Source organism: Aythya ferina (genome assembly GCF_964211825.1).
Source record: "Aythya ferina genome assembly, chromosome: 2".
In the NCBI taxonomy this organism is placed as follows: Eukaryota; Metazoa; Chordata; class Aves; order Anseriformes; family Anatidae; genus Aythya; species Aythya ferina.
The window spans coordinates 4,942,992-4,965,281 of record NC_140297.1 but is presented as its reverse complement, the minus strand read 5'-3'; the positions used below and the strand labels follow the sequence as shown (position 1 = coordinate 4,965,281).

General features: G+C 40.6%; 1 protein-coding gene across 6 annotated transcripts in view; it reads right to left on the bottom strand.

The window, feature by feature from the left end:
- Positions 1-1,080: 1,080 nt before the first annotated feature.
- Positions 1,081-22,290, bottom strand: part of CRHR2 (corticotropin releasing hormone receptor 2) — a 158,010-nt gene continuing 136,800 nt past the window's right edge. For all 6 annotated transcript variants that reach the window (XM_084509367.1, XM_084509365.1, XM_084509366.1 and 3 more), the window contains 4 exons: positions 20,568-20,653; positions 17,322-17,457; positions 15,560-15,601; positions 1,081-2,248 (listed from right to left, as the gene is read on the bottom strand). In XM_084509367.1, the coding sequence (XP_084365493.1) occupies positions 2,108-2,248; positions 15,560-15,601; positions 17,322-17,457; positions 20,568-20,653 (405 nt within the window). In that variant the 3' untranslated portion in view covers positions 1,081-2,107. The remainder of the gene's footprint in view (positions 2,249-15,559; positions 15,602-17,321; positions 17,458-20,567; positions 20,654-22,290) is intronic.

Below are 22,290 nucleotides of genomic sequence, written 5' to 3'. Positions count from 1 at the left end.
GACCATTCATAGGCTGTCCACTGGGCAGCCACAAAGCAGGCAGAAGTGCTTGAGCTAACTGAATATAATGTGAGGAGCTTTGGATCCAGTCTCCGACTGGAAACCCTCAGCCGGGATGAATGTTGTTGAGAGACATGGCAGGAGGCCGCGCATGGCCGTCGTGATGCATGTGATGTTTAAAAGCACTGACACAGCTGTCTCGCAACAGACACTTCAATTTCCCAGCTACCATGAAGTTAGCTTGCATCACTTTGCAGAAATCAGGGCACTGACAGTGATGAGTGACACGGACAGGCACATTTCCAATCCTACATGTCTCTGCTGCACTGCAATCTATCACGATAGTTGGCACACCACACAGAAAGTGATGTGAAGACTCATCCCTGCTCCTCCTCTTCAGCAGAGATGGTAGGCCTCCCAGACAGCACCTCAAATCTCCCCGCTCTCTCAGTCATCTCATTGAGGAACGTGAATCCAGATGAGACTTAGGATGGGGAATAGTGATGCAATTTTAACTTGTTAATTTAAATTTGCTATGAATTGCCAATCAGCTCAAAGTTAAATGTGATGGAGCTGTTATGACAGGATGCCTCCAAAAGGCTTGAGTTAACATCAGTGCCTCCCAAGAGATTTTTCAGACTTGTGTAGTCCTGAAAACCACAGAGACCAATTTAAATAGTACCAGGATCCGGGAATTCAGATCCAGATTGCTCTCAAGAGTCCTCTAATACTTGTGAAGAAAACTCAGAGCAAGCATGCAAAAGTGGAAAGTACAAATCACTCCAGCACTGATATAAATGTTGGGGAATATACTACGCAGCTTGTTTTTTTCCTTCTGCTATGGCAAAGAAGCAGAGTGAGGGGGAGTATAGGGGGACAGGGGTGTAGAGTAACACCATGTGCTGGGAAGGGGCACAACAGTTAATCATATAAATGTCCTCAGATGTTATCCTGAAGTTGTTCTTCCTGGCTTATTATCACACAGGATTTATTTCTTTGGTCGTAGATGTAAGAACACTCTCAAATCTACTGGTAGTCAGGGTTCCTTTTCCTTTCCAGAGTAAAGAAAATGATGCTTGGTTTTATTGAAACCAACCCAGAGTAGTGTTTATTATTGAAAATATACAGTATTTTTGAACATCACATAAAAAGCCTAGTAGATACAACTGCTCTAGTTCAAAATGCTGAATAGATAATCTTTGTGCAGCATATAGCACTATCTTCATGACTCAAACACCTTCTTATTATTATTGATTTTTTTTTACAGTGCTTCCCTTTTATATTTTTTAAACCCAGCAAACATGTTCTGTTGTCCTTCCCCACCCCAATGCTCTTAGCTGAAACCAAACAAAGACTTTCCAAGGGCTACTTACATTCTGTCAAAAGCATGGGGGTAAGAGGATTAAGGATACTTTATAGAGCTATCTAGAGACATTGCTGTCCTTTCAAAACTCTGTGTATGAACAGGGCATGGTTCTTGCAAGGCAAACTGCCCTGTGTTAAGCAGTCCAGTGATGCCCTGGCAGCTACCAGTCTATCAAAGGGTGAAGTGGGGAAGGTAGATAAATTCAGATTCTTCACACCACTTCTCAGATGCTCTTTTTCCTGCTGCCACATGTTCTCAAATGACAGTTCTGTGGAGAAGAATTTGTTTTACAAAGGACCAAGAAAGAGACGGGCTATCTACACACCAAACTGTTGAAATCATTGGGAACCAATATACAGGGTGAGATGGGCAGCATGTTGAAAATAGTCTTTGTTCACCACAATACAGAAGGGAAAAAAGTAAAGAGAAAAAATTGATTGTTCCTGCCACTGTGCTGTTTTAGGCTTCGTGTTGTGAACTTCCACAAGGTGCAGTCAGTTGAACCTCTTTCTTCTTTGAATCTGCTTTGCCACCATCAACTCCAAGAGGCTTTTGCCTGGTTGTCTTAAAGCAGCATTATGAACGTGGGAGATGAGAGTCCACAAAAACATGATGGGCACCTCATTGTGAAAAAGCACAGTGCAGAATAAAGGAAGAAAGTCTGAAGAAAAGGGTTTTGGGGAGAGTGAAGAAAGAAGAACCCTGAAGGCCACCAGGTGGTGCGTATATGTGCAGGGTGTATCACACAGCTGCGGTCTGTTTGATGCTATGGAAGCTGATTCGTGTTGGAGATGTGGGGATAGACATGGCACGTGCCACACGTACTCGGAGCGAGTGATGGTCTTGCCAGCGGTGCCATCTTTTCCTGGCAGCAGAGCGGACCTGGTGAGAGAAAAAGGAAAGGACATGAACACTTAGAATATGCAGGTGTCCTCAGTAAAGGGACACTAGGTAGCACTGAGAAAAATGATGATAGCTGGTGAGCATTTGAAACACAGGGCTTGATTCGGCTTCCTACATTTGTGCGTCTAGTTCACTTGATATTCTCTTGGGTACTGTGCTCTGGGAAAGGCATATGTTTCTCATGTCTCATGTCTTATATCTGATGTCTTAAATACCCCAGAGCATTTCAAATGGCAATGAATGTCTAAACTTACACAGCTGAATCAAGCCCTCGAGATGGATGTACCTGATGGTTGTCTTAGAGAGTCCCTATCACAGGCACTGTAGTTGTCTCTGCTTCCTTTGTACTTGACAGAGCATACAGATTATCTAACTAAACCTTGGTGTCTACACCATGGACATACTTGAGCTAATCCCTGTGGGCTCCCTGTACAGGCTTGGAGAGCTATTCTATAGTCATTGGAAGGTCAGCCTCAAGGAGATGGTTGTAATATGCCAGGTGAGTCTCAAACTCTGAGTATTTTTTGTATGGACCACAGAGGGAGCCCAGGAGCTCTAGCTCAAATCCATATGTATACAAGCAAGAGAAAGACAGGTGATAGGGATCTTAGCCAAAAACATAACTGGAAGGAAGGCTGGAGATTCTCCTAACATAGACTGCAACATCTTCCTGCCAAATCACCGGAAGACAAAACTCAAAGTCAGAACCTGAAATGAACTATTTAGACCAGTTTCTGCGTATTTCAGTTGATCTCCACTTATTGTAGCGACTTAAGAGCAATTCAGTCCCCTAACCCAGGCAGCTAGGTAAGTCTTCAAATTTAGGTGAGATGAATCTGGGCCCAGCTTCTTGGATAGGTAATCATAGACATGACATTTGGAAAGGATGCTGATGTTCTGCTGCCAACCTGAAATCCAGTCAACTTTGAAGGAAGAATATTTTTTGTATCAATCCAACCTCTATATCAAGCCAGGGCCTCCTTTGCCAAAGACACGTTTTGAGAAGATGGGGTTATAAATAGTATAATGTAGACATTAAACCTCATCTACTGACCCACAGTTCTCTTCCTGACCAAGGCAGTATGGTCAAAATGTATAATGCATCTCCTCCTAAAACAGATGTCCAAAATAGATCATATACTAAGATAAATGAAAAATGCATGTTTCTTTTCATTAGTTATAAAGTGAGTCTAGACAACCAGCTCTGTTTAGATGTTTGGATTATAAATTTAGCTAAATTTAGACAATATAGATATCTTACTCTGAATGTTTTCCAATCTTTAATGTACTTATCTTCATTGCATCCCTCAAAATTTAAGGAGAGCTCTTATTGCCGTTTTACCACTGCCAGGCTAAAGCTTGGGTATTAGTAGCAGTGATGTTGCCATAGAGTAGACCTCAACATGGTTCAACTACCATGGCAACCATATGAGGCCTGGCATGGGCTTGCATAGCCTTTGAGAAACCTTACTGACAAAGCTTCTCAGCTCTGAGCACCTGGGTGAGGTAGATCAAAGCCATGCTGGGTGTATTTATAATCAATATTGGAACTACAGGGAGGATGGTATTGAAACAAATCGTCCAAAGCTGCACAGCCACTGCTTTTCTCAGTTTCTTCTAAAGCCTGTATTCAGTCTTCAGGTGTAGTGTGAAGTCTACTCAAAACATGAGGAATGCACACTCACCAGCCCCACCTCAGACCAGCTCCAACATGCTGTCTATAGTGGGTGCTTGAATGAGTTGATGAACTCAAGTAGAAGTCGTATTTCCCACCCAAACCCCACACTGTCAGCATGAAGTGTCTTAGATGAATGGGAATAATGGTTAATACATACAGTGGTCTATAAGCACAGCATGGGAAGGGGGGATCTGCACTCCATGTCTCAGATGATTGCAATTCTCTCATTTCTTGGTGGGTCTTCACAGAGTTAGACCCATAGCTTGTAGCACTGCTTAGAAACTCTGAGCCCTATCATCACAGGAGTTGTAAATGAAGCACACCCTATTTTAGATTTGTAAGGAACAACTTGGAAAACAGTTTTGCAATTTCCCTCTTTGGTGCCTTGGCAGGGGAATCCTGAAGTTGGAAATATGGCTTTTCTACCAGAATCTTTTTGGCAGGTACAGACTGGGCAAAACAGACCCAAGGATTTCTTTCTTTGGGTACTTTCTTGGTTCTGTGTGATCTGTGCTGCTTGCTCTAACACTTGAGACAATTTTGTTGCACGTGTTTATAGCAAGGTGAGGAGAGCACCACAGCAGGTTTCTTTCTTTTGATTTTGAATTGTCGATTTAATTAAATATAAACTAATGTGGTTCACAGTTAATAGGGGTGGGACAGACCCTAGAAAAATAAAGTCTATCAGGGAACCACTTGCATGGAGAAGCGAAAGAGTGAACACCAAAGAGAAAGAAGGATTTAAGCTGAAAAACAGCACTGCCAGGAGAAGCACTATCATCACAAATGAATTTGAGCTCGGAATGAGAACAATGTGGTTAAACACTTCAGAGGATTTCTGGAAGACCCTCTTATTATGAAGTCGTAGGTACAAACACCCCCACTAGTTTCAAGGTGGAGGCTGGTCAGCCTACAAAGTGAGTTAAATGAGATGTTTATATGAGACAGCCAGAGGCAGGATGGGCTGACTCAGCTCTACACTACTAAGTAGAAGCCACCTGCACTGCTCACTTTAACTTGTCTCATACAACAGCCCTCACTAGCTCACTGAACATCTAGTTATAATATGAGGAACAGTGGAAGGAATACGCATCATGGTGCTGTGCTTCCCTGGCTGTCACTATTTGCAAATCTACCATGGTTCTACCTGGAGTGGCAAAGGGATATTTACTTCTGCTTCTGGATTTAAGGGAGCATATAACATACACCCAGGAGAGAATGTAGGTGTCTTGTACGTGCAAGGTTGGATGCGTATCATCTGAAAGCTTGGTACTTAGTCTTGGCCAATTATTTATGCTGTCAGTGTAGTTACTGGAGAAAGAGATGTTCCCCCAAAGGAGGTGGTTTAGGTATGTGGAATTAAATTAAGTACAACTTGCTCCATCGAGTGCAAAACTAGCTTCGCTAAATGTTGGGCACCTAATACAAATGTAATAAGATGTAAAGTGTCAGAGGATAACTAGTATCTTGAAATCATCCCATGAAGAACATGGGACTTATTCTGAAGAGGGACATTGCCTGTTGAATGCTCATTTCTCCCCATATGTCACCAAATATTGAGATTTTGTTAATAAAGTTTTTTCCTCCATTCTGGTGGAGTGGAATTCACCCTTACACAGAGAGCCCGCGACCCACTTAAGTCCTTCATAAAGGTGATTTTTTTCATCTCTGATGCAAAAGTAAAGTTTCTGAGCAACTTGTGTGAGCAGATACTTACTCCGACAGAGAAGCCAGATTAGATTTATCATTTGAGCTTCAAACCAATCAAGTCAAAAAGAGACACCTGGAGATAAAGACGTGAGTCTAAACAAGCAGTTGTCTGAATGGCTTTTATGACATGGTTTGCTTACCAGCTTTGTGTAAAAAGTAGTAACAAAAGTGCTGTTGTCTTGTACAGCTGGAGCCATTCCTAATGGTCTAGCCCCGTGAAAATAGACTCTGCACTTACGAGGATAAGTGCAAAGCATTTTTTTAATGAGAAAATAATTCACTGCAATTAGGACGTGACCAAAGCACAAGCAGGAAAGGTTAAGCTCAAATTTATCTCTTACAGCTGAACTCAGAGACAAAATGCTGGCTTAACTTCAGGTCAGAAAAGAAAAAAAAAGAAAAATGGCTGTAACTGCTATAATAATACGTTAAAAAAAAAAAAAAAGCTATTACACAGGGGACGAAGAAGAACAGAAAAAGCAAAATAGCAACTTCAAACCCAGTTATTAATCATCAGAACAACTACGCCTGTTTGTGAAGCATTTGTAGAGGCAGTACCATGTCTTAGAGTCAGCATTAGCACCTCTATGACCTGAAATTAACAGCATTTGCCAGTATTAGCTCAAAGAAGCATACACACTACCATCAGCAGTTAAAGCTTATCAAACAGCCTTGTAAATACAATTTACAAGCTTCATCCCTGTGTAACTTCAGTTGCTTGACATGATGTGAAGTTTCTCCACACGGCCGAGCAGACAGCTCGGTTCTCTGCAGTGACCCTTGGTCTGTCTTTTTCATTCACATAGTTGCTCCCTCAGAGTCACCCTTTTCCTCTCTTTGCATTTTGCCCCCTGTGCAAATCACAGTTCCTGAACGTGCGATCAAATTAGATGTAATCATAATCACAGTTCCTGAATGTGTGGTCAAATCAGATTTACCAACAGATTTGTGCTTACAGACTGTGGGCACTTCTCTCAGCAGTCAAGAGAAAGAATTCAGCTGATGGGACAGACATGTCAGTGGGTGATAGTTTGTTTATCCCAACTGGATCACCCAACTGAGAAATTCTCAACCATTGACATCACATCTGAAAATCACAAAAATTCACATCTGATCAGAGAAAATTATTAAAAGCCTCCCATCAGAAGAACAACAAAAAGAATGGAAGGGATGGAGAGAAGGATGAAAAGATGCAAAGAGGGTTTGCTTTTGTTAAAATGGACAGCAACTTCATATTGCTATTATTTGTACTGTACACTAGCTGCTGGCTACTTTTTTGCAGAAAAAGAATGAAAAGATGCAAAGAGGGTTTGCTTTGACAAAATGGACAGTAACTTCATATTGCTATTATTTGTGCTACACACTAGCTGCTGGCTAATTTCTTGCAGCCATCAATTAGAAATGAGCTGAGGAAGGAGCCTTCAGTGACATTAAAATAAATTTTTGGAAGAAATGTCATGTCTTATTAGCAGACAGAAGATAGCTCGAACCATTTACACAGTGCTTAGAACAAAAAGGTCCATTCACTGGGGGCTTCTTGATGCAATACTGAAATATAAGAGTAGTGACAGAGGTAAAAAGGAAGACTCTGATAATAACAATAGGATTAAAGGATCCGTCATGGCAATGGAAGCTGAAAGGAAGACTGCTGGGACCCCTCCATACTCTGTCCCCAGAGGATATACCACACATGCAAATGTTAACAAGTGAGGGGCAGAGGGACAACAGGGACTCTGATTACTGAAGAGTCACGCTCAGCAGTCTGTGACTATATAACCTTAATGATTATATAACCTTAATGACCATAAAACCTTAATTATGTTCTTGTCTTGTTCATATGCCCCTTTTTACTCCCAGAAAACCTGATCTAAAAGCAAATGGAAGAAAAGTAGTTCCTATAGTTCTCAATGGGCTTTGCAATAGACCAGTTTTTGCTCTGTGAAAATCAGTTTTAGTAACAAATTCATCAAGTTTCACTTATCTTTGTGCTGTGCTTCAGATCCTGGTGCTGCAGTTGGAGGTCACTGGAGAATCACCCTGGACTTTAAACATCTTTGGTTGCAAATGGTGGTGCAAATTGTGGGAAAGTTGATGAAGATTTATTCAATTATATTGTAAGCTATGGATGAGGAAGAGGGACTTTCAAAAGAGCAGGAAGAGAGAACTGGCTATGAAGACTTTAAATTTCAGGGCACCAGTCTGTCTCATTGGGTCTGATCCTGTAGTGTAATCTGCTTCCAGGAAGCTTCTGAAGCCCTGGCCTCTGCATGTATCCAGCAGAGACACAGCCAGGAATGGCCAAGAGATGCTGGCAACAGTTCCTCCAAAAGAGACAATTGAAATAGGTCAAATGAATTCTACTCTCATTTGCGTGAATCACTGCCTATAAAGGGAGTTGAGAGTGATCAGCTTACCTGCAAATGTGTGTGTATCAGATGTCCGACATTAGGGGAATAAATTCCATCCATTATATATTAGAATTTAAAGTAAGGCGATGCTTTACATAATACCTTGTTTTCCAGAGGAGTAAGGTGTTCCTCAAGAGAGAAAGGTATTTAATCTAAAAGGCATTAACAGTAAATGTTGTGAAAAAGCCTATGGACCAAGCCCAGATCCTTGTAAAGATTAAGTAAGTGTAATCCTGAATGGAAGCAAAGAAACAGAACGGCCTAAGCACAGACCTCACTGAACTGCCAGACTTGAGGATCTGGTGATGAGGAACACTAATGCTCTCAGAGAGATAGGACTGAGTTTTTTTATTGTGTTAAATAACCAAACAACTATACCTATGTCATACCATACCCTATTGTTAGCTTTTCAAGACTCCCAGTAGAACCAAATCTTGGACCAGAGATGACCAGTTTACCATCAGACAAAGAAAGGAGCCAAATGTCTCTATAAAGATGCCATTATCAGTGTTTAATCCTAGTAGGGTAGGGAGTGGATGTAGTATAAAAATTAATCTGCAAAGCTCAAAGGAAATGTGGTAATAAATCCTGTAATCTTCCACCAATGAAGCTCAGGTGGACCTTTTCATCACATTGCTATTTTATGTACCATTATTAAGTTTCTTTTTCTCCCTCCAAATTACCTGGCTTAACTGGTTTGCAACTCTTTTTTCTTTTATTTTTTTTTTCCCCAAGAGTCTTTGGCAGCATTTCAATACATTGCAGTAACAGGCTGATAGTTCTACAGCACCTGCCAGACTGGGACACTGAAGCCTAATTTCCAAGATTACAACAGTGCAATTTTGTTAATGTATACAACTGTTTCAGAAGATATCACAGTTCTGACTAGTAAAGATTTGTTGCACATTTTGTGCAGGAGACAAACGCTGCTCCCTTTTTCTGGGCCGCAAAGGGACTGGTAAAAAGCAGAACCAACCATTTGAGGGGGAGGCCATAAATGCAATCAGCCCAAGCCAAGACTTTGTGCTTTTGTTGTGGAGTGCTCTGGAGTCACTGCCACAACAGCAGCACTGCAGATGAAAAGGAAAACGGGGTGTGGAAGGATCTTCAGGCCAGTTCCTATCCTTCAGCATGCCTAGATCTTCTCTTTCTTATAGGATGCTACTCTGAAGAGACCTGCTGGACTCACAGGTGATTTTCTGTGAAGGTGACTTTCTACCAGAAAACACCTGGGTGAGGAGATGGGCAGTGGAAGGAGACTGTAGTCCTGTAATGAACCATGACCTGGTGGTCCCAACGGGAAGGTTTGACTTTATATTGACCAGTCATTCCCAGGGGCATTTAACAATAGTACTCACATCCATATTGTTGGGTCCCTTTGCTCAGAAAACAATAATTGTGGAAGACGGAATTAAACTTTAGCCCTCTAGTCCACCCCCATATTCATATTTATTCAGCGATTTGGAGGAACGCTTAATGCGTGTCCTTTGGGTTTGGGATGATTAATGTGAAGTCTGCTTAGATTGATGGGCAGGTGGATGACTAACCATTTAGGTCATGATTCATAGCTGGCTATTATAATGAATAGCCTCCCAAGATGATCAGATCAAAGTAAGCCACTTTGAGCTTAATAGATTTTGAGAGACAGATGGTGCCTGGGTAAAGGGTCAATATACAAAAATTAAACATATTTATCCTTGTCTTGCACCTAGTTGTGAGAATAATTTACAGTGCCATCTAATGAAGTTACGTGTTCTGTTGCTCTCTGGTTATGGTTTCCATCTAAGTCAGATAATTGCTTTCTATCTTAAATGTGAATTCATAGCTGATTGTTGATATTGACCAGATAATACTAGAATTTGCTTGAGATGAGAATTCATTCTTTGCAAGAGAATTTCAGACACAACCCTTGCTAGCTGTGTATCCTCCCCAGGCATGGTTAAAGGACAACCACCTTGTTATGGATATAAGACTCAGGAATTACAGAATAATTACGTTTAGAATGGACCCCAGAAGGTTTCTGGTCCAACACTTTAGAATTATCCATCCATTTTGACTACATACAAAGTTAGACATCTCAAAATGCCTCTCAGCCTTTCTTCTAATGCTGATATACCCTCAGTATGATTTTATTTTATTTTTGCCATTGTGTTTGATCAGGATTGCCCTTATTTCCTTCATTTTGTTTGCTAGAGGTGACTTCTCTCTTTTCCCATTCATCAAGCAGTATCACTTTATAAATTTGGGTCACTCTAACACATCACCACCTTCATTCACAAGCACTCTGTTATTGTACAGCTATGTTATTATCTCCTATTAGGGTTGTTAAGTCTCCCAAAGATCAGAGAACTCTCTCAGGGGTCAACACTGATGGCTATTGGAAATGACATAAAGCACCTAACAACAAGAAGAGGTATTCTCTGGGGGCAGGGATCCTTTCCCTCTTTATCCTCTTGTTTCCATCATGCCTTTGCTGAGGTAACAGGACTGGAGACAGGCCTCCCAGTGAAGTTCTCATTCCTCTGAAGGGTTACCAGTGGCTGACCAGAAATATTTTATTTCCTTTTCTAGGGTACATTGCATCTGAGATCTGACCTCCTTCCTTCCAGACTCCAACCAACAGCAGCTATAAGACCACAGCTAACACAACCATACAGTTAGATACACTTGGAATATGAAACGCAGTAAGTGCACTTTTTCCCTGTCTTCACTGATCATTTGTTAGGCCTAATAACAGTGAGTCTCTTTTGGTAATGAAATTATAATGAATATTTATCCTAGATTTCATATCATGCAAATAAAGGAATTTCAAGAATATTCTACATATGCCTAAGGACTATAACCTTCACTGAGCCTTTATTAAGTTTCAGATCTGGCAGTGACCTTGATAGATAATGTTTTCTTCCAACATTCATTTCTCAAGATCATTGTCAGAAAAATCATGTACCATGTGAGATGAATCCCACACCAAACAACCTTTTAAAAGACAAGCATTTTAATTAAACACATACTATCAAGTACAGTTGCTGGATGGAATTCATCAGCTTGCACTACAGAGGCTGAAGAGATGATTTATTTTTTTTTATAAATCTATTCTCTCATCCATACTTACATAAAGATGAAATACCATGAAAGCATATCACTGCTTATAGATTATTATGTTACAATCAAACTGATCTAGGTAGAATAATTCTCATCAACTCAAATATCCTAAAGTTTTCTTTAATGAACTGTAGTAAGAAATAAACTCTCTACTCAGAAGGTGGTGAGGCCCTGTCCCAGGCTGCCCAGAGGAGCTGTGGCTGCCCCATCCCTGGCAGTGCCCAAGGCCAGGCTGGATGGGGCAGCCTGGGCTGCTGGGAGGGGTTCCTGCCCATGGCAGGGGGTGGCACTGGATGATCTTTAAGGGTCCCTTCTAGCCCAAACAATTCTATGATTCTAGGAAAAAAATATCCAATAGAAGTTCTGTGAAAGTATATTCTGTTCAGCACAGCTCCATGCCAACATCTACTCTTGTTCCAAGAGAACTCCATCTTAAACTTTTCATTTGTTAAATCCTATGTTATGTGAAATTAAATTCAATCTTGTGATTTGTGAATTGATGGAGAACTTTTTGAGGAGCATTTTGATTTTTGCAGTCACTGAAAAAAAAACCCACAACCAACATTCATACTTTTAAAGTGTTATGTAACGAAAATGCACACATCTTTTGTCATTGTCATTTTTCATAACATCTGGGATTCTCAAAACATCTTGATCTCAATTTTCTTGGAAGTGCAGAGATGCTTCAGATTAAATGAAATTTGCATATTTTTGCCCTCTAGGTTTAGTAGATGTTCTATGCATCCAACAAGGACAACTTTTTTCCATAACGTCTCTAGAGCTGCTTAGTATGAGTCAAGTGCTAGTGGCCCCTCATGCCCATCCCTGGCACATGCAGTTTGTTCACAACAGCTTCAGAGCTTCAGAGCTTTTCAGAAAAAAAAAAAAAAAAAAAAAAGACTGTCAGTTCTGTATCTAAACTGCTTCTTCTCCCTTGATTCACTGGAATAGCTTGTGTATAATATTATGTATCAGCTTGGAAAGACATTTATATTCAATACCTGAAGAGCCATATCTCCAGAAAGGGGGCTTGAATGATACACACTCTCTCAACACCTGGCCCATCAGCTTAATTCTCACTGCAGCCAACAAAGCTCCTCCTACATCAGTCTGAAATCTGTTGTGGAATCGAGGGAAATATAATTCCTCTGATCTGGTGCAAAATTGCTCTTAGGAAGAGAAGCAACAAATTTCTGCTCTAAGTCATAAGTCCACATTTGTTTAAATAAAGGGAGGCTACAAGATGTTACACAGCAGAAACTCTTCTCTGCTTCTTTTGCAAACTTAACAGGTAGAACACTGACAAAAAGCAGAAACTTTGATAACTGTCATCTGTGATCCATATTGTGTGAACTCTACTGCCAGCAGTCATGGGCTCTACTACAGACTGTCATTAGGAGTTTACAAGAACCTAGTGGCATCTATCAAATATGAAATGGTGGAGATGCAGCTGAGATCACAGCATTATTTAAATTTTAAATTAATTAATTTTCTATATATTTTTTTTGTTTGTGTCATAATTAAGAGCAGGCTTGGCACTGTGTGGGCTAAATAACCTGCTAAAGACTATTGCATGCATTTAAAGTACCCAAGTCTGTCATAGCTGGAGAACCTGATGTATTTATAAACTTCTGAGACAGCAAATCATCAGCTCATCTATCACACAGACAGGAATACCAGGCTGACTAAAGAGATGATAATTCATCAAGGCTTCAGTGATATTTATAAAGGTTTCAGGCTGTTCTACGAAGAGGAAATTTATGGAAGTTCTGCAATAACTATTCCATATGGACATTTATGCAGATTCACTTCTCAAAATAAAAAAAGTCTTTGTTACACTACAATCTTATCGGATGATGCAATTAACTATTAAATGAGCTAAATCTACTGTGGATTTTACTTACAATGCTGGGAGATTGAGTGGCATTTCCTTCATCACCACTCCTAGCTGAGATGACTCCCTGAAAGCAACTGATGTAGGAGAATGCAAATGATATTTTGGTACTTCTTTTCCAATGTGATCCTGTTCACATGGACTAAGAAATACAGGATTTTTCATAGTAGATATCTGAGGAATGCTTAATGTACTGCAAATCTAACTGAGCAATAAATGAATATAGTTTTCACTGCTTAAATATGGAATTTAATGATAAGGAAAAACACTTTCGCTGTGCTAACAACCAAGGCCCTCACATATGCCTTTTTCTGGCAATGCTGCCTGTACAGGTTACACTTCACAAGGAGGCAAGACACGGCATAATTGCAAGCGTTTGCAGTCTGATGTGGCTTTGGAATGTGATGTGGGAAACATAAGCTGTTTTAGAATACTTTATGACTGTAGGGAGATCTGGAAAGGATAGGCGGTATCACACGGGAGAGCTTTTACAATGGTTTACTATAAGATACATATATTTTTTTTCTGGTCAACATCATTAGAAACTCAGAAGAGTCTGAAAAGCCATTGAATTTTCTACTTGTTTCTAAGCTTTGCAGAGCTGCAGCTGGAACAGAGCAGGAAATTTTACCCTTTATAACCTTTATGATACTTCAAAGACGTGCCCACAATACCATAAGATGAATCCAAAGTCCCTTTTCAAAGAGAAAATGCTGCAATATCTGGGGAACTTAGTCTTATGTTATATCTCAAAGACTTATTTAGGCAGTTGCCATGGTTTAGTCAGTCAAGTTATACATTATGTAAACATATGAGAGCAGGGAAGATTTAGCTTACAACTTTAGCTGTTTGTAGGTGTCTACATGTGAGCTAAGTGTCTAGGCAAGCATCAGAATCAGCAGAGAGCTAGCCCATACTGCCAGTAATGTCTAGAGTTGTGCAGGTGAGCAAATAGAGGTGTAGGTTAACCTGATGAGAAGGAGATTGTATTGAATGGCTTGAACTAGTTATACAGAAAGCTACTGCATGGGAAGTGGGTTCATGGCCGTGGACAGAAAACTTCAGACTGCTGTAGTGAAGAAGGAGATGCTTCTTCCACTTCAGGACAGCTGAAAGAATCCAAGAGCAGCCAGAAGAGCGAAAGCCTGGTATGACCTGGCCCTAGTTCAAGTCCACAAAATAGAAGTGCGCTGGGCTAATACAAAGTTCTGACTGTTGATACGTGAGTCTTTTGGTTCCTTCAACTTCATCAGATTGTGCAGCACAATGGCTCACGATAAAAAACAAACAAAAGAAAGAAAAACAAACAAACAAAAAAGAAAAACAAGTGTGATCATAAAACAACTCAGATAGGTAGCAAGGTTTTCAGGTAACTGTTGTCCCAGTTAAGGAGTCAGTACTTTTGGGGGAAGACTTTACCTACTTATTAAGAGGCAGATGGAGTGGTCATAATTCATTGGAGGAAGGTTAGAAAGAGAGCCGAAGACACTCTGCTGGCTGTTTATAAAAATAGCATGTGCCTAACCTGGGAAAGCAGTGTTGCTTCTTGTTAACATCACCTCAGAGTTGAGTTAATATGAGGAAGGCATGAAATGAAGAAAAGCAAAAAGCAACAACAATAAAACCAAAGACAACAACAACAACAACAACAAAAAAGAAACACCAAAATGCTGGTGCTTCATTGGTTGACGTCTAGAAAGGTGAGGAGACATGCTCATTCCTTTACATAGTGCCACATAGGGAGCTCACAATGAAACTAAAAGCAGTACATATAAAATATATACTGATTCTGCAGGAATAACTAAGACATTAGATTCATTTCTGCAGAGGCACAAACTTTAACTGGAATAAAATGACATGCATAATGCAGATAAATTAGACACAGGCACTGTAAGCAGGGAAAAAAATAAATCTCTCACACTTTGTGGTGTAAATCAAACACAAAGAGATATTAGTGAGACATTTCTTACATGAGTATCAGTTCCCCAGAACTAATTCAAAAGGAGCACACCAACCCTGTTCCCGATTATTTACAACAGGTATTGATCACTTAGACAGAGATACCCACACAGAAAAACTAACTCACTCAGCTCAGCATGGCAATCCCATTAAAAAAAATGGGTCACCTGTAGCATAACCTTAATGAGAGCCCAGATGAGAAGCACTGCTTATGTATGCCCAGAAATCATGTTAAGAATTAATGAGAAACCTCAAAGAAGGTTTTCTTAAAATGTGGGAAAAAAAAATACAATCTGAGAATACTCCTCTTCTGCTCTGCCCTCCCAGCTGGAGCTGAATGGGATAAAGTTTTGTGAACACAGAACACCCACAAAGAGGGCTGGGAAATTCAGATGCACATTAACAGAAACTTCTTCAAGAGGAACAGACTGATGGGACTATGACCTCATGTAAAAACATCTCATGCTCTACAATCAGGCACTCAAATAGGTTCCACCTCCCAAGAATTAATCACGCTGACAGCAGAAGACACTACTTACCTCCCCATTCAAGAAGCAGTAAAATACTGACACAAAGAAACCCTGGAAAGAATAGAAAGCAGTCAGTTATTAGGTAAGTATTTTCACAGGAAGAACTGGGGACTGAGCTTTCACCTGGTATCATTCTGAGTATAATCATAACCTTGTTGACATCCATTTCCAGCAACACAATATCTTTACCCTACAATTTCATGACAAGATACCAGGTGTCTTGCAGCTCACTGTTAATATATAAGAATCTAGAATCTAGACAGCTCTTCCACTGATTGAGTGGATTGTCAATTCAGTTGTGCTAAAGCCTTTCTACAGCTTCCAGTTGCCTCCCCAAAATGGCACAGGTCCTGTGTCATGCTTGCCAGTTCTATGCGTATGTCTTGGACACCACAGGGGGGTGTCAAATGGCCTTGGATGCTCTTGTGTTTCATCAGGTTGCTTTCGTTCAACTGAGCTGAAGTGCACTGTGGAATCTATTGACAGCAGTGACTACACCTCTCTAATAATTGCAAAGATTGCAATGACCATAATGGAAATTCAGACGACAACATGATGATGCTTTCATGTTTAAATCTGAGTCCCATCCATTCTGCTTTCAGCAATGGACTGCAATTATTGTCACCATAAAGCAGAGATTCACCATCCCTCCTTTCTTACATATGTCTTCGTAACACTAACAATAAAATAAGCAGTGCATCATTTTTGGAGACCTTGAGCAATACGATTAATTTCAGGGAATGAAAAATGTGGATTGCTTCAATGGTAAGAGCTAAAGTTCCTTTGCTCATTGATTAAAACCATCATTTTTTCTTTTTCAATGTTCAGTTTCAATTTCTGGTGGGATGCTCTGTGCTTCAAAGCTAAATATGCAATCAGTAATACAGTAATCCAAAGCCCCAAACTTTTGTATTACACAGCCTTAGATTTGGCTTGACAGAACGTGTGTCATGTATTTGCATTGACAAACTGGGTATCAAAACATTTGCCCCTGCAGATATCAAAGGTAAAACATTAATATCAAACACAATTCCACTCCAGACCAGGAGGGGTCTTTAAGCAGAGGTAGAACCATAGAACACACCTAACCAGAAGTAAATGACCAAATATGATACAATTATTTCAGTCACTTTTTTCTTCTTCTTTTTTTCCCAAATCCGGAAAGCTGGGACACTCACCTTCCACTGCCTTTTACGACTGGCAGAACTCCTATAAAAGGTAGTGGAAAAAGGAAATAGGGCACAAGTGCTCAAAGATTTGTTATGGTCTGATGGCTGAGTATATTCAGAACTGCAGGAGCACTGGGGTGAGAGGCTGGGTAAGATTTAGGACATAGTTAATGTCTTAATCAAGTCAACTCAGCAGGTAGGATTTGTTTCCTTTTGCTTTAGGAACATCTAGTCTAAATCTCAGCTAGTTTTGTGAAGAGAGAGAGGCAGCTTGGAAGCATGATTCACCATCCTCTCTCATGTAGTTTCTGATGGGATGAAACATCATCTGTCCCCTGACTTTAGATGGAGCTTAGGTAAAAACCTGTAGCTGTAGACTAAACATAGTGCTGATAAGGGAGGTAAATCCCTCTGGTATACACCTGAGAAGAGTCCTCCACTTCATAAGACATGCTGAATATATATATTAAGTAAGCAAAAATAACAAAGCCGAGCACTTTTCAAGTATTATTTGTATCACGGACTTTGCTGCCATATGCTTCATGGCTGAAAAGCACTGAGGATCCTTTTAGCCAATACCAGCTATAAAATTGCTCTCCTACCTGGAAAGACTGCAGAAAGGAATTGAAATAGATGAAAACAATCTGGGAAATGTCATCTTCACCAGGGTTGACGAAGAAAAGCATATATGTGATGCCTAGCAGAGGCAGAAGAACTAAAGTTGCCTTGACTGCTTTCCTGTGGGGAGGAAAGAGAAAACACAAGTGAGCAGAAGATAAAACTGTGTTACCTGAACTGCTGTAGAATGACCCCACCCAAACAGATCACTCCCTAAGTGGAGAGAGGGCACAAGTCTCAGAGCAATTCAGAGGGATGTGAAGTACCTACGTTAGCTGGAGAGGGAACTTAGGTGCCTCCTTGAGATAGTTCAGCGCCTGCCCATCTTGAACAGGGAGTAGCCAAGAAGAAGCAAGGATTTCTTAAGACATGGCTGCTCAGGGCTGTCCAACATGTATGGTCACTGGAGGAAGGACCCACTTCCAGAGCAAAATTCATATGTAAAGTTCTGTCTAGTGTCTAACACAGGTGCTTGGAATTAGGGAGTACAACTGCTCCCTGTAGGTATCTCCATCTCTCAGGGCATGCTTATAGGACATTCTCTAAGGGCAACGGTAAAAGCCTCTGTATGCACAATGGCCAAATAATTCAAGCATTTGAGCTTGACTCCGTGGCCAAAAGGCTGGAGAGAGTTTAGCAGGGGGGGCTGGGAAAGAATGTCAGCCTCCACTTTGAGTTGTGAAACCACAGGTGGGTTTGTGAAATAAGTTTCTGACCAGAGCCTGACCACTCGAAGTAAAGTATTCTGGGAAAGCCTTTGCCTTTGAATCCTGCTGTTTGTCCCCATACCCTGAACTCCAGGAGAGAGGTAGAAACCTTTTTTACATCCTTCTGTTTCTGCCTCTTCTTCCTCTGGAGAGTTTCTGTCCTATCTCCAGGGCTTGCATTAGGCTGAAGGTTTTGAGATTCTTTGCAGGAGTGATTTGTTACACCTCAGGATGATAAGGTGGTAAATCCTGCACAGGGGTAGGACTGCTGTGCCTGTTAGACCTTCCCTGTGCCCACCTTTTGATTCTGTCTGGAGTGTAAATGCTCACGCTCCCTGCAACATCTGTATCCCCGATGCAACGGTTTAGGGCTGTCTTACAAATAATAAACAAGCAGATGGTGCACAATGAAACATTAGTTGTTATTAACAGAATTATCAGGGGCTAATCTTTATTATTGGGGCTGTAATAGTGTCTTGAGATGCCAGAAGCAAAACAACACCTCATTGTGCTAGGTACTTTACAAAGACGTAAGACTGCAATTTTGCTAAGTCTCTATAAATTTCTATAATAAGGCTGCAAAAGGTGGATAAAGGCAGGTAGGTGGGTAGGCACAAAAGCACTGTCAGTGTCAGGAGACAGCAACAGTTTTAACAAACTGGCTGCCACATTATTTAATACTTGCTTAACAAATGTTTGGAGTACTCGGCTTTAGAGCAGCAAGCCTTGCCCCAGGCTTTCCTGGAATCGTAAGGGTTTCTATTTAGGCTGTGAAAAAAAAAAAAAAAAAAAAAAAAGAAGATTCCCTCACAGAGCATGTGAGCATGTACCCTCACTACACTTGTAGTGAGGATAAGATCATCATCATCTGTTCAAGGAGGAAGGCAGTTACTTTAGATTGCCTCAAAATCTAATATCTCTAATCCCCGCCAACTGCAGCAGGGAGTAAAATGTAATGAGATTTGAATTGTTGGTTGCTTTTTTTTTTTTTTTTCATGCTAGTTTTAGTTTTATAGCATGAGGTTTGAGCATGAAAAGGGGTAATTTTTTTCCTCTTAATTTCTTATGAATTGTGCAAAGAAGAATCTGAACAAGAAAAACAGACTATTGCATTAACTTCACATTTGTCTCCAAGCCACAGACAGGAGTGAAAGGAAGGAACCAGGTAAAACAACAAACCCCCATTACTGCAGGAAAACTGCCTCCAAAGTCAAGAGCAGGATGATTGAGGACATCAGGATTCAAACCTCAGCTTAATACACTGAGATTTTATCTAGAAATGATTTAGAGGATTGTGGCCAATATCACCCCACAAAAACAGAGCTATTTCTCAGAGCAAGGACATGTCTGTCCATAAATGCTCCAAAACACTGGCTCATGTTGCAGGAGACTGCAAATAGTAAGACAGAAAAGACACTCGGCATCTCCTGATCTCTATGAATTATTTTTTTCAGGACCGTTTGGGTCTGATATAAGTCCACAAGGCTGACAGAAGTCCACCTTCCTTCTGCTGCCCTGGGCTAAACATTCCTGACTTTTTCTTTCTACCACACTTGTGTTTGTGAGGTTGTACGGTCACCCAGCTCGGGGAACTGATCTGCCTCATAAATAAAATATAAGAACATATGTATATATAAACAAAAATGTATTTAATAAAAAATAAGTAAATAAAATAAATACATAAAAAGGCACCTCATAAATAGGTAATAATGTGTTGAGGATTAGTTAGCGTGGGTGCAACCCACTGAATGGTTATGCTAATGCTGGTGGCAACTGAAGAGGCATGAACACCCTTTTTTCCCATAACCTACAGTTTACAAATACCATTAAACTCTACTTTAAATGCCTGTATGTGCACAGTAATCATCAGTAATAATACTGCTATTGATTACAGATGTGGTATGAGTGCTTTGGCCCAGGCTCTGTTCTTTAACTTCTGACTCTGGTAGGATCTTATTATGAACATGGATCTTAATATGCACATACACAACTTATTGGGAAGTCTTGGTATTGCTCTGCATCTACAAAGCTAGGGAATGACACAAAGAAGCACTGATGCACCATATTAGCTTAATGAATGGTCTATTCCTCAGTGAGAGGAGTTAGGACATATTTGTATCATATAATGCTTATGCTTGTACACATACAGAAATTGATAAAGTTCCTGTCCTCACTGACAGTTTGGATTTCACTGGAAGGGGGAAATTTCACATGTGCATTAAGATAAATGTAAACCTGATGGAGCTGGGCCCATGGCAGTGCACAGCTGTCTCTGTACCTGTACACCTTGGCGGTTTCCATTGTTTGGATATCGAAATGGAGTGGACAGAGAGAACACAGGCACACTTTAAAGAGAGCCTGCAAAAATAAATACTGTGGAGCTAACTATAGGAGCTCAAGTCGAAAGAAGGACACCCTCTAAATCACAGTGGCATCTGGAAAGACAAAGACGGGACAAGGCCAGGACAGGCAAGGCAGTTCTTTGCAAATACCACAAACAGCAAGAAGCACCAGCTGACTTACCTGTACTGTATTGTCTCTGAAGTGGTTGAAGCTCTCAGCTTTGTCATTAAAATCCTAACTATGTTAAATAGGAATACAAAATTTATCTGGAAAAGAAGGAAGAGAGAGGAAAAAATAAGACCTGTGAGTCAAAGAGTGGCTTAAAGGATGAGATACACCTTAAAAGACACATTTTGCAATTCCAATCTGATCAAAAACAGCCTCTCAGCTTTATCACTGATTGCAGCAGACTCAGAAGTTTACCAGAAATACCAGATTATGCAAGCAAATATCCAACAGCTACTAATCCTTTCAAAACAGGAATTAAAATGTAGAATGAAACTAACGGTCCCAGCAAGTAGCCTTATTTTTACACCCTTTTACTCCTTTTTTGGGTGCCCCAAGGAGCTAAGGGTGGGATTTGTTTGGATCTTTGCTTCTGGCTCTGTCTTGGCTCACCCAAGGCTCGCTGTGTAGAGTATTGGCAGCTCTGTGCTGTGCTGACACAGAATGCATCTGAAACCATCCTTAGATTAGGTGGGGCTCACAAGACCCCTGGTGCAAGACTGCATTGCAGAGATCTGAATGTAACCAAGTCACACTGGACTCCCTTCAGATTCAGTGGAGTCCACTCATTGCACACTACAAGAGACATTTGAAATAGAGCAGTTAAATCATTCCTGAAAAATGCATTTTTTTTTTCACTGTCATTGAAGCTGAAATAACAGATTTACCACTTCTATTTTTAATCTGCTGAGCCGGGTAATTATTATTTCTGTTACCATCTCAATGCTGAGAATTGAGATTTGCTCTAATTGCTGTTGTTGCATATGCTAGAGAGTTTCTCAGACAAGTTTCCTCTCAGTGTAAACAGGAAAGAAAAAGAAAAAAAAAATCTGAAAAGAAGATTGTGACTTGTATACTGTGATCAGCAGAGGGATTTGGCACCTAGGAGCAAGTTCTGTGTTGCTTTCACTACAAAGTAGGGTAGCTTGCAACACATGGAACTATCTCAAGATTGTTGACGATGTCAGAACTGCCGAACTGTTATCTCAAGACTGCTGAGGTCACAACCTAAGCTTGTGAGAAGACATTTATCAACACATTTATCTCTCATTTCCAGGGTCCCAGGGCTCCTGGCATTTTGTGGTCCGTGAATGGAAGAACTCTGTGACTGCCTTCCAGCTGAACACTGCAGCAGAGCTGCTAACACAAAGGTGTTCTCGAAATATGCTCTTTTTTTCCCCCAATGAAATGTGGTATGTTTTGATGATTACGGTATCTTGGCATCCATCACATCATTCCCTGTGGTTATTTTAATGTTATTTATAACAAATGGTGCAATAAGCACTCGAATAGACACTGGGAGACTGGCAGTGTTGGGAATCTTGTACATTAAATGCTTATTACGTGAGATACCAAAATGCTTCTCTAAGAGTTATGTGACATTTTTCTTAGCAGAGCAGGGCCACGGGGAACCTAAGAAATAAATAAAACAGTGTATGCAGCTTGTATACTTGCTCTTGCTGGAATTGTCTTTGTTGTATTGAAGAGCATGAAGTCAAACGGTTCTCGCTTTATTCATCAGAGACAACTGCTTCAAACCACTGGTTTGACGTGAATCTTAAACTCTTCACATTAGCAACTGCACCATTCCCCGGGAACACAAAGGGAATTGTTTGGAGAGAACCTACTGAAGGGCAGGTAGGCGGGGGTGTCCTTCACCCACAGAAAGAAAACATTT